The sequence below is a fragment of the Drosophila sulfurigaster genome, chromosome 2R (assembly GCF_023558435.1).
Source record: "Drosophila sulfurigaster albostrigata strain 15112-1811.04 chromosome 2R, ASM2355843v2, whole genome shotgun sequence".
Taxonomy (NCBI): Eukaryota; Metazoa; Arthropoda; class Insecta; order Diptera; family Drosophilidae; genus Drosophila; species Drosophila sulfurigaster.
Window position 1 is genome coordinate 24,478,081 of NC_084882.1, and position 14,527 is coordinate 24,492,607.

Consider the following 14,527-nt stretch of genomic DNA (forward strand, 5'->3'; position numbering starts at 1 on the left):
TGAAAGTTGTTTGAAATAAATTAGAAATGCAAATATCTTGAGGACATTAATTGTATAAAACTTTTAAATAATTTATGAATTGCAGACAGAAATCAACTCAGAAGTGACAACTAAGAAGATGAAACTAAATTGCATTGCAAAAAATAAACAAAACTTCTGAGAAATAAACTCAGCTACATTAAACAACTTTTTAATGTAAATGTAATTTAAATTAGAACATTTTTTACTAACATTATTTTCATTATTTCTCATTACAGCAACTGTTTAACTGCAAAGACGATTCAAGGAACGAAAAGAGCTCCATCAACACAACGTTTACTTAAGGTAAGACAGCAAAAAGAGTATCCACTCATATATGAATCTGTCGAACCAGTTAATTAATTACTCAAACAAGTCTGTCAGGAAAATGAAAATATTCAATTTTATTTAATATCTGTCTGTGAATCAGGCCCACTGTCAATTACGCAGTCCCTTGGGGCTTAAGCAATCATGACAGCGGCATGCAGCACTTACGTTTCGCTAGAGAACTGAAAAGCACAGATAAATAAAAGATGGAAAAAGATGCAGCTCAAAGTCAGTTGCACTGTTTGGTTTCCACATCCGCAGTTCCAATTACGTTTTGTGGTCGCGAAGTGTTCGCTGACTGCCTGTGTGTGTGTGTGTGTGTGTCTGTGTGTGAGTGTATGTGAGGGAATCTGCTCATTACTTCAATCTGGCTTACAGGCATCCTTCGCAGTCGTCTGGCATAGCCTTCACCCACATTGCACACAGATAAAGCCATGTCAGAGTCTCAATGATTTAATTACGCAAACATTCGGCTTGAACTGAGCAGATGGAAGAGAATGAGACAGAGTCAGAGACAGTTGCCTGCAAGTTGGGAATATGTCATAACAAACATAAAATTGCAAGTTGTAGCACTTGAGTGGAAAGTTGCTCATACGCCGCGTTGCCAGCCTGCTGGCTGTAAGGCGCATTCTCGGCAGCTCTGTTTGTCTATCTGTCTGTCTTGAGCCAAGTTCTTCAGTGAATACATACATCTCTCTCTCTCTCTCTCCCTCGCCTTTTGCAGTAACTTCAACCCCCTCTGCGACCCTTCATCAGTTGCTGTCTTGAGCGAAAAATGCAATTCAAGCAATTTTCAATTTTCGTTGTAGCTACTGCTGCTGCCGTCGCGACCAGCTCAAGGCACAAGTTGTGCATAGTTCCCGACCCCACAGTGTTGTCTCCACCTCCCCTCCACCTCACTCCGCTCAACTGTTGTCCGTCCCAGGCTGCTGCTTTACATCAAATTGAAAAAGCAAACTTGTCGCGCTAAAAATTTTTATCATTCCGCAGGTCTACTGCCAATTTTTTGCTTACAATCCCTTCCGCCTCCACCTCCACCTCCACCGCGCGCCCTTAGGCAAATTGCAGTTGGCGTTAGCTCTCTTGTGACCTGACTGGCATAGCATTTACATCCCTTTCTCCCCGCCCCTTTCCCAAGGCGGTACTTTTATGGCTTAAGCAGCGCTTTGCAATGCGTTAAAATCGTGCGAAAACTTTTTCCCCAAGATTTTATATATATATTTATTTTCTCTCTCTATCTCTCTCACACTTTCCTTTTATTTTTTGTGTGCGCTCAAAAGTTGCTAGTTAGCCTCCGCTCAGCTTCTCGTCCCTTCATCTCTTATAGTTGCCCTTGTGTGCTTACAACTTTCGCTGCTAAGCTTAAAATTAAGGCATTAATGTTGGTTTTTTATGGATTTCTCTGAATTGGTTTCTCTTTCCTTTGGCACTGCTCGCAGCAACAGCAGCAGAAGTCTTTGAGCTTGACAGTTAGTTAGGGAGCGGTTGGTGGCAGTATTTAAAGTCCAGCAAACAGTTGCCAATGAGCTTGCTGAGTGTTGCAAGTGCATTCAAATAACAGTAAACTTAATGTTAATCCTCTTTCTCTCTCTCTCTCTATCTATTGCAATTGCGTTCTTTTGCTCTCTTTCACTTCAATTGCGGGCTTTTGTGCTTAAAGTTGGCAACTCTTTGTTAAACGGAATGAAAACAATTTCAAACGGGGATAAGAATAAATATATTTTCGAATAAATTGTGCTCAATGAAATGCAATTTATGATATCACCAAACATTTAAAAGCTTTAAATCGACAAATGAAGAAAAAAACAAAACTTTATTTTAAAAGGAAATCTCAATTATTTTGAAGCAATGCTTTCCTCTTCAAATGGCAGCATCCACTTTTGGTAAAAGCAAAGAGCATTTTGCATTATAGACCTCAAAATTGATGCTGAGAAATGACAAAAAAAAGAAGAAAAACAAATGGAAAAGACAGAAACTTTTCGCACTGCATAAACACACCTTCCTCCCTCTAGCTACCTACCTACGTCATGATTTTGGTCTGTCCGAAGCCTTCACACTCTTTTGAGCCCCAGAACACTTGTGAAACAAAAGCAATTTACAATGAGAGACCGCGACTGTGCCCTCCTCCTTCTCTTCCTCCCTGGAAATCCAATGCACAATTGCAATGCCAACGCATAGAAAGAAAAAAGAGAGAGAGAGAGAAAAAAAGAAAACAAACAGCAATAACAACAACAATAACAAAAGTAATACAAATGACTGCAAGTTGTAGAAGCAAACGGCAAGCAGTACAACAACAACAAAAGCATAGAAACAAACAAAAGTAAAAACAAAAGCAAATGCGCACACAAAGCCCATAAAGAAATGAAAAAGATTTTCCAAAGTCGTTTGGCGAGCAAAACGAACAAAAAGCAACGAGATGCCGAACGCCGTGTGACGAGTGTCAAAGCAACGATAAAAGCGAGAAAGGAAGTAAGAAATTGCGTTTATGGCTTCGCAACGAAAGCCAAGATTAATCAGAGAAAAATCGAGAGCAAATACAAAGTCATCTAAGAGACTGCATTTGCTATAAAGTAATTATTTCGATTTGCCCTCGATTATATGAGGTCATATGCCTAGATAAGTTGACTGACCCATGTACCAAAGAAAAAAATAGCTAAATTTTAGTTAGAGCGCAATGGACTCTTGGCATCCTTGGAGGCCAATCAATCTTCTGGCCGAAACCAACAGCCAAACTGGCAAACTAATCCAACTGCGTGAGTCTGAGCCTGAGCCCCTGACCATGTCCACATCCATGTCGATGTCCACATTCGAGTTTACTTTATGCTGGCTGCTCTAGTACTTCATCTTCATTCATCTCGCCAATTGCTCGGGCATTGCCTTTTTTTATTTCAATGACCTGTAATTGGAAAGTGGAAAGGGGTTAATAGAGAACTATAATTTTTTGGTTATTAAAAATACTTTCTGTAAAAACTTTAATAATTTCAACAGTCATTCCTCAGATCGTAGTTTATATCTTTAAATCCTTTGCAGGATATCTTGCAGTCCTGCATACCCTGCGCACACTTGTGTTCACTCCGTCGATGTGTGTGTTTCGGCTATGGCGACAATTGCAAATATTTTGCAATTTTCCTATTTCTGCTCGCCGGCCATTTTTCTCTTGCCACTCTTTCTTTGTGCTTCTTCGGTTGGTTTTCATTTTTGGCTTTCGCTTTGCATTTCAGATTGAATGGGGAGCAAAATGGATGGGGTTGGCTTCCCTGTTGCTTGTTTGTTTCCTCTGACAAGGACATGCAAGCGCCTGAGGACAAGTCATGCTTCAGTTCCGCCTCCTGCAGCACCGAAAATATGTTGCAGCTGACTATACTTCCGCAGATTCTCGCAGCTCTTCCCTCCCTTCCCCAACTACACCCCTTTCACTTCCTTACCTTCTTTTGCCTGCTAGCGGCGACGTCGCTGTGCCGCCAACAATGAAGATTGATCACAGTTGGCACAAGTTGAGCGCCGTTTTTACAGCCTCGACTGCAATTTTTATTTGTGCCACTTTCCGGCGACCTTCTGCTGGCCGTTTTACACTGCTGCCGCCACTTCCCACACCATCGCACATTGCCTGTCATTTAATATGAAAAATTGCGCCAAATATTTGCGAAGCGTGGAGCGCGCAAAAGTGGCGCCTGCTCTAATTGCAAGAATTTGTCAGTATTGTTAAGAGGGTTAAATATTAATAGTGCTTCCGACGACTGCCAAGCAAGAAGGCGAAATAGTTTACACTTGCCTCCATAAATAATGCTAGTTAGACGAGTGAAAAGAACTAAGAAGGATAAGCATTTGTCGCACTTTAATTAAATTTAAGAAATAATATTATATATATTTTGAAAAGTCAAGTGTACGAGAAATAATATTATTTTACTCAAATTGCTGCATAGTCAACAATTTACTGTTTGCTTTATCAACAGCTTGCCATATTACGTATACGCAATGTGTAGCACACTCATAAAAGGCGCAACAATAATGTGCAACGGCTGCTAGCAAACATTTTTCCAGCTACTAAAGCAACAACAACAGCAGCAACAGCAAACAAAGCACAACAATAAAGACAAGAGCGAGCACGTTGGCCACTTTGTTTGTGTGCTTCGAGCCTGACCAAATTGCCGTGTCGTCGCGGTTGTCATTCTGTTCTGTTTCTGCACGCTGGGTACCAAAAACCCTAAACGAGTGGCCAACCAACTGTTGCGTCCATTGCGAGCGACCATTGACTAACCGACTGCCACACTGACCCCGCCTGCCATCCGGCAACTACTTGTTCGTCTGCTACTGCTGCTGCTGCTGCTGCTTTAACCTTAAGTGCCGTTGGCATAGTTTTAGCAACTGTCAGACGACGACGTTCCCAAGGCGTCTGCTAGTATTTATAGCCATCTCACTTCGCCCACATTTTGCTATCTTATTGCAGTGCCGCTCAAAGGTATACTTTAGCTTCGTCGTTACCCTTTCGCAATGCCTAAAGGGTATGTTGCATTCATCATCAAGCTGTAAGAGGCTACAAAGATATTCTGACTAATTTATGTTCATATTTGTTTATAGATCTATAGAGTTGAGGTTACTTTTCAATTTTTCAATTTAATATTTTTTAAAGCTGGCTCAATTTGCGTTAATGTTTGTTTAAAGATTTAATGAGTTGAAAATGCTTTTCAATTTATATTTTTTAGCTTAATTCTTGTTTGTTTATAGATTTATAGAGTTGAGGCTACTTCTCAATTTGTTAATTTAATATTTTTAAAGCAAGCGTTTCTGCAACTCAATTTTTAGAGTATTTCATGGTGTTTATCCTTCATATTCGCCAGCTTCCTTCTTAGGAACCACTTGTCAACTGTTGACGCGCCTTTGTTGTTGCTGCTTCCACTTCTTGCTCTACTTCTAGCCATGTTTGTTGACGTTGTTGTTGACTTTGCCTTGCCCACCCCCGTTGCATCCCCGCTTCCCCATTCGGGGTCTCACGGGTGCTGTCCATTTATCTGTTGGACAAAGAGCAAAAGCACACTGCAGACGTCTAAAAGCTAACAGCTAACAGTAAAAAAAGAGCCTTGGACGAGCTACTCTACTTGGGCTTGGGCACCAAAGACGGGTCCGCAGAAGGCGGGGCATGCATGGCTATCCAATTATCATACGCCCCGTGGTAGAGACTCTCTAATTGGAAACAAACAGCTGAGAGTCAAAAGCCGAAAGCGCCAGCATAAAAACATTTGGCAGATTTACATTTCTCAAACAAACGCCCGAGTTTTGTACATTTCATATTATTTTTTCGTTTTTTTTTTCTCTTCGCTTTTTTGCCTTTTGCGTCGTTGTTTTTGTTTTATCAGCGCATCGAGCTTAAAAGCAAACTCAGCAGCAGCAGCAGCAGCAGCGGAGCCAGCTGGAAGTGGAGCTCGAGCTGCTGCACAAAATTTCAAATGCAAAATATGCCAAGTGAGTGTAAAAAACGAAAACCAAAAAAACAAAAGAAAAAAACCTCTGATCCCTTGTAGTTGCACGCTTTTTACTCGAGCTGGCATTTATTAAAAATTCATTCATTCAGAGTTTTTATAGCGGGCAAATTGACGCCCAAGCTTGGGCAGCCGAAACACAAAAACCCATTTCCTGTCAACGATGAAATCGAAAATATTGTATTTGAGTGCCAGCTCCTCCAGCGTAGCACACACAAAACCGAAAAAAAAGAAACAAGAAAAGAATATAAAAAAAAGAGGAAAAACGCCAAAACAGTTTATACATTTCGAGTGGTTTTTTTAGGCAAGGAAAAAACGGAAAAATAGAAGAAAAAAAGCGGAGAGAGTGCAAAGTTTCCATTAGAAGCCACAACAGATGTGAAACTGTTTAGAGGGTCGATTGAAGGTTTTACAAGTTTAGACACCGTTTGGCATTCTGCTCCATTCGAGATGAAAGTGTTGCGAATTGAATGGGAGCAAAACACAGCTTAAAGCGTTATTTGTTATTCGCTAACAAGCAACAAAACGGCAAATAACATAATGAAGGTCGACGTCTGGCTGTTGAATGCACACATAAATCAATATTTGCAAAATGTTTTGTGTATTTAGTTTATTGCTCTCTGCGGCAGTTATATTTAAGCATATTTTGACTACATTTCAATGCGCATTAATTAAAACTGTTTTAATTGCCAGAGGCAAAAGTAATTAGCTTGATTTGGCAGGCACAGGGACTAAATCAATCTCGTTTTTCCCATTTATTATGTGGAAAGCTTTCGCCCATCAAACTCAATCGAAATAGTTTTTTATTTAATGGAAGCTTTGTTCGCTCGCCGAAACTTGCAAAAGTTTTCAGCTTTTCAATTTGAATTGCGAGGCAATTCCCTTTAGTGCAGAAAGGACGTCTAAAAATATGCAAACGAAAAGCATTGCTGCCCTAAAACAACAACAACAACAAGAACCACAACAATAGAGAAGCAAAAACAAATATGTAATACAATATTCAGAGAGCTAAATGCTGTGTTTGCTTCCCAAAAAAGCGAATTCATGGCGCGAGTTTTTAATTCAACGCGGTCGCTTTTAATGCAATTTGTAAGTGTCGCCAGAGCGCGTTTGCCGCGTTTCAGGCATAAATTTTCCAAAACAAAAACGCGCGAGATGAAAAGTGATAGAGCAAGAGAGAGAGAGAGAAAGAGGGAAACAGTTGTCGGGTGCTGGGTGCAAGCGAGATGGCCGCAAGGCAACTGCGTGTTGCTATGTTTTGTTTCGATCTGCGAAAACGCTGTTTGGTCAGGCCAAGCAATTTGAAATTGTCGCCCACAACTGTTCCACCACATGCACTCCTCTGCGCCCTTTTGCCTCCTCTCCCATGACGACGCGCATCGAATTTTTGACAACAATCGTGGAGTCTGGGAAAACGCGTCATGGATCAGAGCTGACAGCTGTCTGCCGGCTTCAGCTATAAATGCTGTTCAAAAACGGATTGCGAATGGCTGTCGTTTTTTTCTTCTTTTTTTTTGTTCTTTTCCCTGTTGCAACACGTGCAACAGACACACACACACACATACACAGGAATGTTACTACGTGTTTTTTGGGTGCGGACATCAGAGTATTGCCAGTTGGTTGCTTGTTTGGCGTGAGATCCGTTTGTTGCGCTTTATTCCAATTACCAATTTGAATTCGATTTACGCTTTAAAAGCGTGAGGCGTCGTTTCATTGCATTCATGCCAGGTGGGCCAAATCGACCAACTGAGAGCCCAACTGGCTTCCACTTGCTCCACTTGCTAAATGATTGGCAGGCAAGGGACATCGAGAATCAGGTGCAGATTGCTCTTCTACACATTTTAAAGTGTATTGCCATTGGATGCTCGGCATTTTCGAAAGAGGGAGACAGAGAAAGAAGGAGAGAGCGCAGAACTAAACGACATTTTTATGGCTCAATACGGTTGCACGTACACAATTGCATGATTGGACTTTTTGGATATATCCATATGGCAGCACTTGATTCTCGTATTGTATTGTCAAAGTTTATGGCCAACAAGTCTGCTGCATAGCAGACTGTTCTCCTATGCCAGCCGGAGATTCACATATAATCCTTATGGCAAACCAAATCATACTTGCAGCATGCAAAGATGCACTTTTTATATTGTGTGCACCAAATTTTTAGTGGCACGTCATAAAGTGGAAGCTTGGCTTGCTTTTCCTTTTGCTTCACGAAGCCACAAGCCACACACAGAGAAATGAAGAGACTGACTGGCAGATAGACAGAAGAACACACACAGGACGTCAGATAATTTTTCACAACTTCCGTTGTGCGACTTGCGTGCGAGAAACTTGGCAGACCAAAAAAAAAAGAAAGAAAGAACGGAACGGGAATGAAAAGCACGCCCAGAAGAGCAGCACTTGGTAGCAAGTGGCAGCTAGCAGCTCCCAGTTACTTTTACTCCGCCATTCAAGTGCAATTAGCAGACTGCTAATTAGTCTAAACGGACGTTGGCCGGACCGCGCCTTCAACAACGTGAGCCAGAACTTAACACTGGACTCGGACTCGCAACTCAAACTGAGACTCGCACTCGGACTCTAGACACACCGGCGCGTTGCCGCTGCCGTGATGCCACGATGCCACGATGCCGCACTTCTGTGCGCGCTGTCTCGTAATTTTTGCTTCACGCGGAGCAGTCATAATGAAATTATGAAGCCAACGTGCGCCAATTTGGTATTGTATGCGACCACTACCGCGGGCCACGAACGTGCTGCAGACATGCCCCGTGGCTGTTTGCTGTTTGCAGGCACTACAGTGGCAGACGTGAGCATGGGCAAGGACATGGCTCTGGACGTGTCCCCAGTGCCGCACACTGCTACTGCGCAACTTTACTAATTGAGTTTGGAGCAGGCTCGCAGTCGCACTTAATTGCATATCAAAAGAGCTGTCCTTATTGCATTTATTTTGGCACGACCAACCAAAATGTTTCATATGCCCAATAACTTCATTGAGCGCAACAAGATGAAAGCAAGGCCACAAAAGAATATAACAAAAAGAACACTTCACACTTACGCATGCGCCACCCGCAAAAAAAAAAGAAAAGACCACAAACACGCACACAATGCAAACTCTTAGAGGAGGGTCGCAGAGGGTGTGGAGTATGAAGTGTAGAGGCCACAGCCGCATAATTTATGGTTAGCCAACAACAGTTAGTTGCCACTTAGCCACTTTTGTACTGCGGCAGCTACTTTCAGTCCATTCTCTTCGCACTCTCTATTCCATTTTTCTTCTTTGGAGGGGAGGGGAGGGGTGGAGGGCCAAAAAGCTTTTAAACTTTTTTGCTTAATGACTGCAGTGCCAAGACATTAAACGCTTGTTGCCCGCATTAGCATTTCCCTATTCCAACTATTTCCGTAATGCAGTTGGCAACGCGATTGCCGCAGTTGCCAAACGGATTTTCTCAGCTTCAGTGGCAAACAAAATTACTTTAATGCAATATGCAACACTGGCTGCAATGCACTTTGGGCTTAATAAAACATATTTGAGTATTATTAAATGGCACAATTTAGTTATTTAACATTTTTGAGTTCAATTTCAAGAAGCAAAAGTAAAACACAGTTTTAGTAGTAAATATAAAAATGAAAAGTTTGCTTAACAAAATGCTTTAAAAACATTTTTACAGAATGCAGAATTTCTTAAATTCAAATTTTCAAAGTTTGGACTTGCAAAATGTCTTAAATTTTAATAGAAATGGTAATTTACCCCATAGTGCAAAAATGTTTGGCGTGACTTGGCCTCAAAGCAAACTAGCGCCCGAAAGTAGGCAACGAAATACTGCAAATCAGCACTCTGACGCTTTAGAAGTAATTCGCTACAGCAAATTGTGTCGAGTTGAGTTTCACATAAAAAAAGAATGTAACATAAAAGAAATAAACCCGCAAATAGCTTAGAATTAATTGCATTTGAATAATGCTGTGATATGTAACTATGAGCGTAGCATGCCACATGCCACTGCTTAATGATGCAATCCGTTTGTGCCTTATCTACACGTGCTTTGCCATCTCTCTCTCCATCGTTGGCATCCTCATCCTCAGTTTTACCGTCATCCTTTTAACCACTCTACGTTTATGCTCTAATTAGACCGCACACAGACTCACTAACATATGCAGAAAACGCTCACATCGCGTGTTACAAATTGAGTGCCCACCTTTCATTAACCGTGTTCCGTTTCGTATTTGCCGTTTCCTACATTCTCCATTCAACCTCCTCGTTCCATCTGCCAGGCAACCGCAATCTACAATCCTCAGTTCCCGTTCGCATTTTAAGGCAGCGCTTTGCAAATGCAACTGTTAAGTGTCCGCCACTTTACGACTAACGAATTAAAAACAACAAAAAAAAACACACGGGGTATAAAAAGGAACAAAATTGTGAATGCAAAATACAAAACTCACTTTTATTATTACACTTGTGCTGGTTATTATTATTATTTTACGCGCATGCATAAATTGAAGCCCAAAAAACGTGAAACAAACCAACCAAAATCCGAAGAAGCCAGCGAAAGTTGCTCGACTTTTAAATACACTTGCCGATGAAACTGGTGAAACTTGTGTGGGATAATGATCAAATGTTTGTTCATATTTAGTTGTATAGCAAATATTTTAGAGAAAATGTTTCACACCAATTGATATAGTTAAAATGTTTTGCACTTCATAGAGCACATTCGCATATAAAATATAATATTAAAAAGCGTGATGTAGGCAAAGAAAAGGTAAACATTTGTACGTCAGACGGGGAGTTGTTGGTGGGCGGAGCACAAAACAATAGCGCAGAATGAGTGGAAGTGGAATATTATTGCAACAGTTAACACACACAACAGCCACACACACACACAAAATACACACATTGCCAAAGGAATAAAATGTAAGCACAAGCGAGTTAAATTTTAAGTATGTGCAACTGCACAAGTCTGTGGCTGTTGGCCTCTGTGTTTTAGCCCAAACAGGAAGTCACCCACACATTCACACACACACATATACCTACTCTCAGGCGTAAAAATAAACGTTGAGTTTGAGTTCAAGTGCGCCGTCGTCCGCCATTTTGTTTGGCTTTGCAAAATGCTCGGCGCTTTTCTTTTGTTGCTTTGTTTTGGGCATAAAATGGCGTTTATGCCTTGCTTGTTCCTCAACAACAACAATCAGCAACTGCGGGTGCACAAAGTGTGAAAAAGTGCACAAGAGCTTACAAAAAAAAACAAAAACAAAAATGAAAAACAACAAAGCAACAAAAGCAAAAATGCAACCAAAAGGAGCAACAACGAACTGCTCCGACTGTTTCCTGTCCGGTGTTGGTTAACGTCAAATTGACACGCGTTACTTCCGTTCATATTTCTTGGCGGCGCCACATTAAAGTGTCAATTGGTCCGGATAAAATATGTTGCAAGCTACAAAAAAACGTATTTACCATCAGCGTTAATTGGAAAGCGTGATGTGAGTCGAAGGCCATTAAAATGCCGTTAGCTTTGCAATACAGCGACAGGTATTCGATGGCCTCATTAGCATTGAATGAGACTTGGCCACAGCTGGACACACACCCACACACACACACAAACAGTCGCAGCAGCAGAAACATGGGGCATCAGGCATTGGTGACTAATTGAGCCACACAGCTGGCCACAAAACGTCGGTAATCAATGGGCAAGAGAAGAAGATATTCAGCTTTATTTTAGCCACTTTTATAGCAGGCACACGACTTCACCATAAAGTCGCCTAATAATACTATACAGAGAGAATAGCATGCTAGTTGAGCATAAGCATTCTGGCATATAAAAAGTAATTGGGACATTGCACTCACGTAAACTACTCGGCAATTGTAAAGTTTTATAACATATATGTACAATTCCGTGTAACATTTATCTTTTAATTAACGTTAACAATGTTTGCACAGCAACTGTAAGTCGTCCTTTAAAGTAAGCGTCCTTTTTAGGTGTCAGGCATAATCTTTAGGTTTTTCTCTCATCTCTGGGAAGCACTTTGATTTTGTTTCGTAAGCTTTAAAAGTGGTTTTTTGGCCACGTCTGTTGCTTGGTTGCGTCTTCTTCAGTCGATGCTAAACAAATAGCAATAAAAGCCGAAAAATAATAAGGTTCAGTGGTGCCTGCCTGCTGCTGCCTGCGGTCGAACTCTGTTCAGAGGTAGAAAGGTCGTGTGCTAAAGATGGAGAGATGCGAGATGTTAACTGAGGGGTAACTTTATGTGGATACCTCGTCAGCTCGCTTGAGTGCCCTTTTGGCGTTTATTGTGGCTGGCGCTACCGAACAAAAAAAAAACTTTGGCACTAAACAAAAATTACCCATACGCCGTGGGTGCCGTTGATTGGCCGCGGGGGCCAAAGCAAAGGAGCGGGGGGGACGACGACGATACAACAAAACTTGGGAAGTGGAGTCGAGGTGAATATGCTGCGGTCTGGTTTGAGGTTGAGGTGTGTTCGCTTTGCTGTTCAGCAATGCTTAGCCTTTCATAAACTCATAAATCTGCAAGTTGGGCAGCATAAATTTACAGCCAAGGGACTGACTGCCTGCCTGCCTGACTGCCAGCTTGCCAACAGCACGAGGTTGTGTGGCAAGTGGCAGGCAACTGCATTTTGTGGCCTTGCTGGCTTTGGGTTAGTTTAAAATGCATTCGCAACTAATAAAACATTCCACTCTGCTATTAATTGCAGCCATATCTCGTGACGCAGTCAAAGTCGGAGCAAGAGCCGAAGCCGGAGCCGGAGCGGGAGCAGGAGTGAAATGGCCAACGAACCACAGCTGCAGCCACAGATGCTGCTGGTGGCTTTGCTAGCCATTAGCGCAGCACTGTCGCTGAGCAACGCGGAAAGTTCATCCAGCTGTGGACCCTATTTCCCAGCGGCCTGCGCCTGTGGCAAGGAGATGTACGAGGGGACGATTCAATATATCGTAAACTGCACAAACGCGGGATTGAATAACACCAGTGTGCTGGAGCATATGCCCGAGCAGGTGGAGATACTCATATTCACCGGCAACTACATCACCGAGCTGCCGTGGAATGTCTTTGGCAGCATCAATGACTACAAGCAACTGAAGATTGTCGACATGAGCAGCAATCACATACGCGAGATACGCGGCAAGAGCTATCACCATGTGCCGCGTGTGGAGCGTCTCATACTGAACCACAACAATCTGAGCATCTCACGCAACGACGATGAGGTCAATCATCATCATCCGCGTGTCTTCTCCAACTTTGGCAATCTCCAGAGTTTGCATTTGACCGACGCCTTCGAGGATCACAGTTCTCCGCAGCTGAGCGAGGATCTACACGATATCTTCGTCAACAGCCAGTTGGTGAAACTGCAGAAGTTGCATCTGGAGCAGAACGAGATTACTCACTTCAAGGATCGGAATGTGTTTTGCGACTTGCCTGCGCTTCGCGATTTGCACTTGGGCGACAATCTGCTCAAGGACATCAACTTTGAGGTGCGCTGCCTGAACAATTTGCGCTTCCTCGATCTGGAGCGCAACAAGTTTGAGTTTGTAAAGCCCAGTGACATGCGTGTGCTCAACCAGCTGCAGGAGCGTGAGAATCGCACCGTTGACTTGATCGTGGACTTCAATCTCAATCCTTTCGTATGCGACTGCAAGATCTCTTCGTTCCGCACGTGGTTGCAGGCCACACGCGTTACGGTGCGCAACCAAGAGAGTCTGATGTGCTTCCATGGCATTCAGCACGTTGATCCGGCGCCGGCGCACATCCTCCAACTGGATATGGGAGAGTGTTCATCCGAGATGGCGGCAGCTGCCTCGTTCCTCAATATTGCTGAAGATGAGCAGCTTTACGGGCAGCTGCAACCACACATTAGTGGACACACGGCCACTCTGATCTTTCTACTGATCGTGCTCACCATGATCCTGCTGGGATTGCTGGTGGCTCTCGTCTACGTTAGTCGCGACAAATTGAAGTATATGATGACGCCGGTGTTTGATAATGTGGCCAAGAAAGTGCAGTACACATCAATTAAGGACGAAGACTGCCCGGAGGTGCATGTTTAAGCAATTGCATTTTACTTGCACTATGTCCATTATTAACGAGTACCACGTCCATATAACGAACAAAGGGAAGAAGCAGCTACACAGCTAAATGCAGTTTCGTTTTTGCCATTCGCATAGCGCAAAATGTGTGCCATTCACAGGGAACGAAGAGGATATGGAGAAATGGAGGGAAAGCAACAAGCGCATATCATTTGATGAATCGTTTCCGTTAAATCTACTTACAGACACACAGACACGCTCACACCCCAACACACACATACACTTAAACACTCACAAACGTATTGTTTGATAGTATATAAGAGAAATTGTTGCATTTAAGGTAATAAAACACACACACACACAAATGTGGCAAAGTTGATTACAAGCGAACAAACAAATTCAGCAATAATGTTAGCGATTTTCTAAGTAGCATTAAGTCAGTCTTGTTGTACGTTCTATGATTTCGAAAAAAAGACCCAATTGCATACATACATATACGCATATAAAGCATACTTACATACATATATATTGTAACAAACACGTTAGTGTTATCTGTGATTTAAGTTTAGTAGCTTTACTTTGTTAAAACTCTGCAAAACAAAAACAAACAAACGAAAAATGAAAAGAAAAACATAACAAGCAAAAAAATATTAATGCATATAAAAAACTTCAACCTTTATA

The 14,527-nt window shown here is 42.2% G+C and overlaps 1 protein-coding gene and 1 long non-coding RNA gene across 2 annotated transcripts; one reads left to right on the forward strand and one right to left on the reverse strand.

Moving 5' to 3' along the window:
- The first annotated feature begins 258 nt into the window (after positions 1 to 258).
- Positions 259 to 14,458, forward strand: LOC133836121 (trophoblast glycoprotein). The gene is made up of 2 exons (XM_062266439.1): positions 259 to 324; positions 12,520 to 14,458. The coding sequence occupies exon 2, from the start codon at positions 12,590 to 12,592 to the stop codon at positions 13,865 to 13,867; it is 1,278 nt and encodes a 425-aa protein (XP_062122423.1). The 5' UTR covers positions 259 to 324; positions 12,520 to 12,589; the 3' UTR covers positions 13,868 to 14,458.
- On the reverse strand, positions 4,228 to 5,792 carry LOC133836131 (uncharacterized). Its single transcript, XR_009893679.1, has 2 exons — positions 4,944 to 5,792; positions 4,228 to 4,879 (listed from the first exon to the last, which is right to left on the reverse strand). It is a non-coding gene; the product is annotated as an uncharacterized LOC133836131 (long non-coding RNA).
- Positions 14,459 to 14,527: the final 69 nt, after the last annotated feature.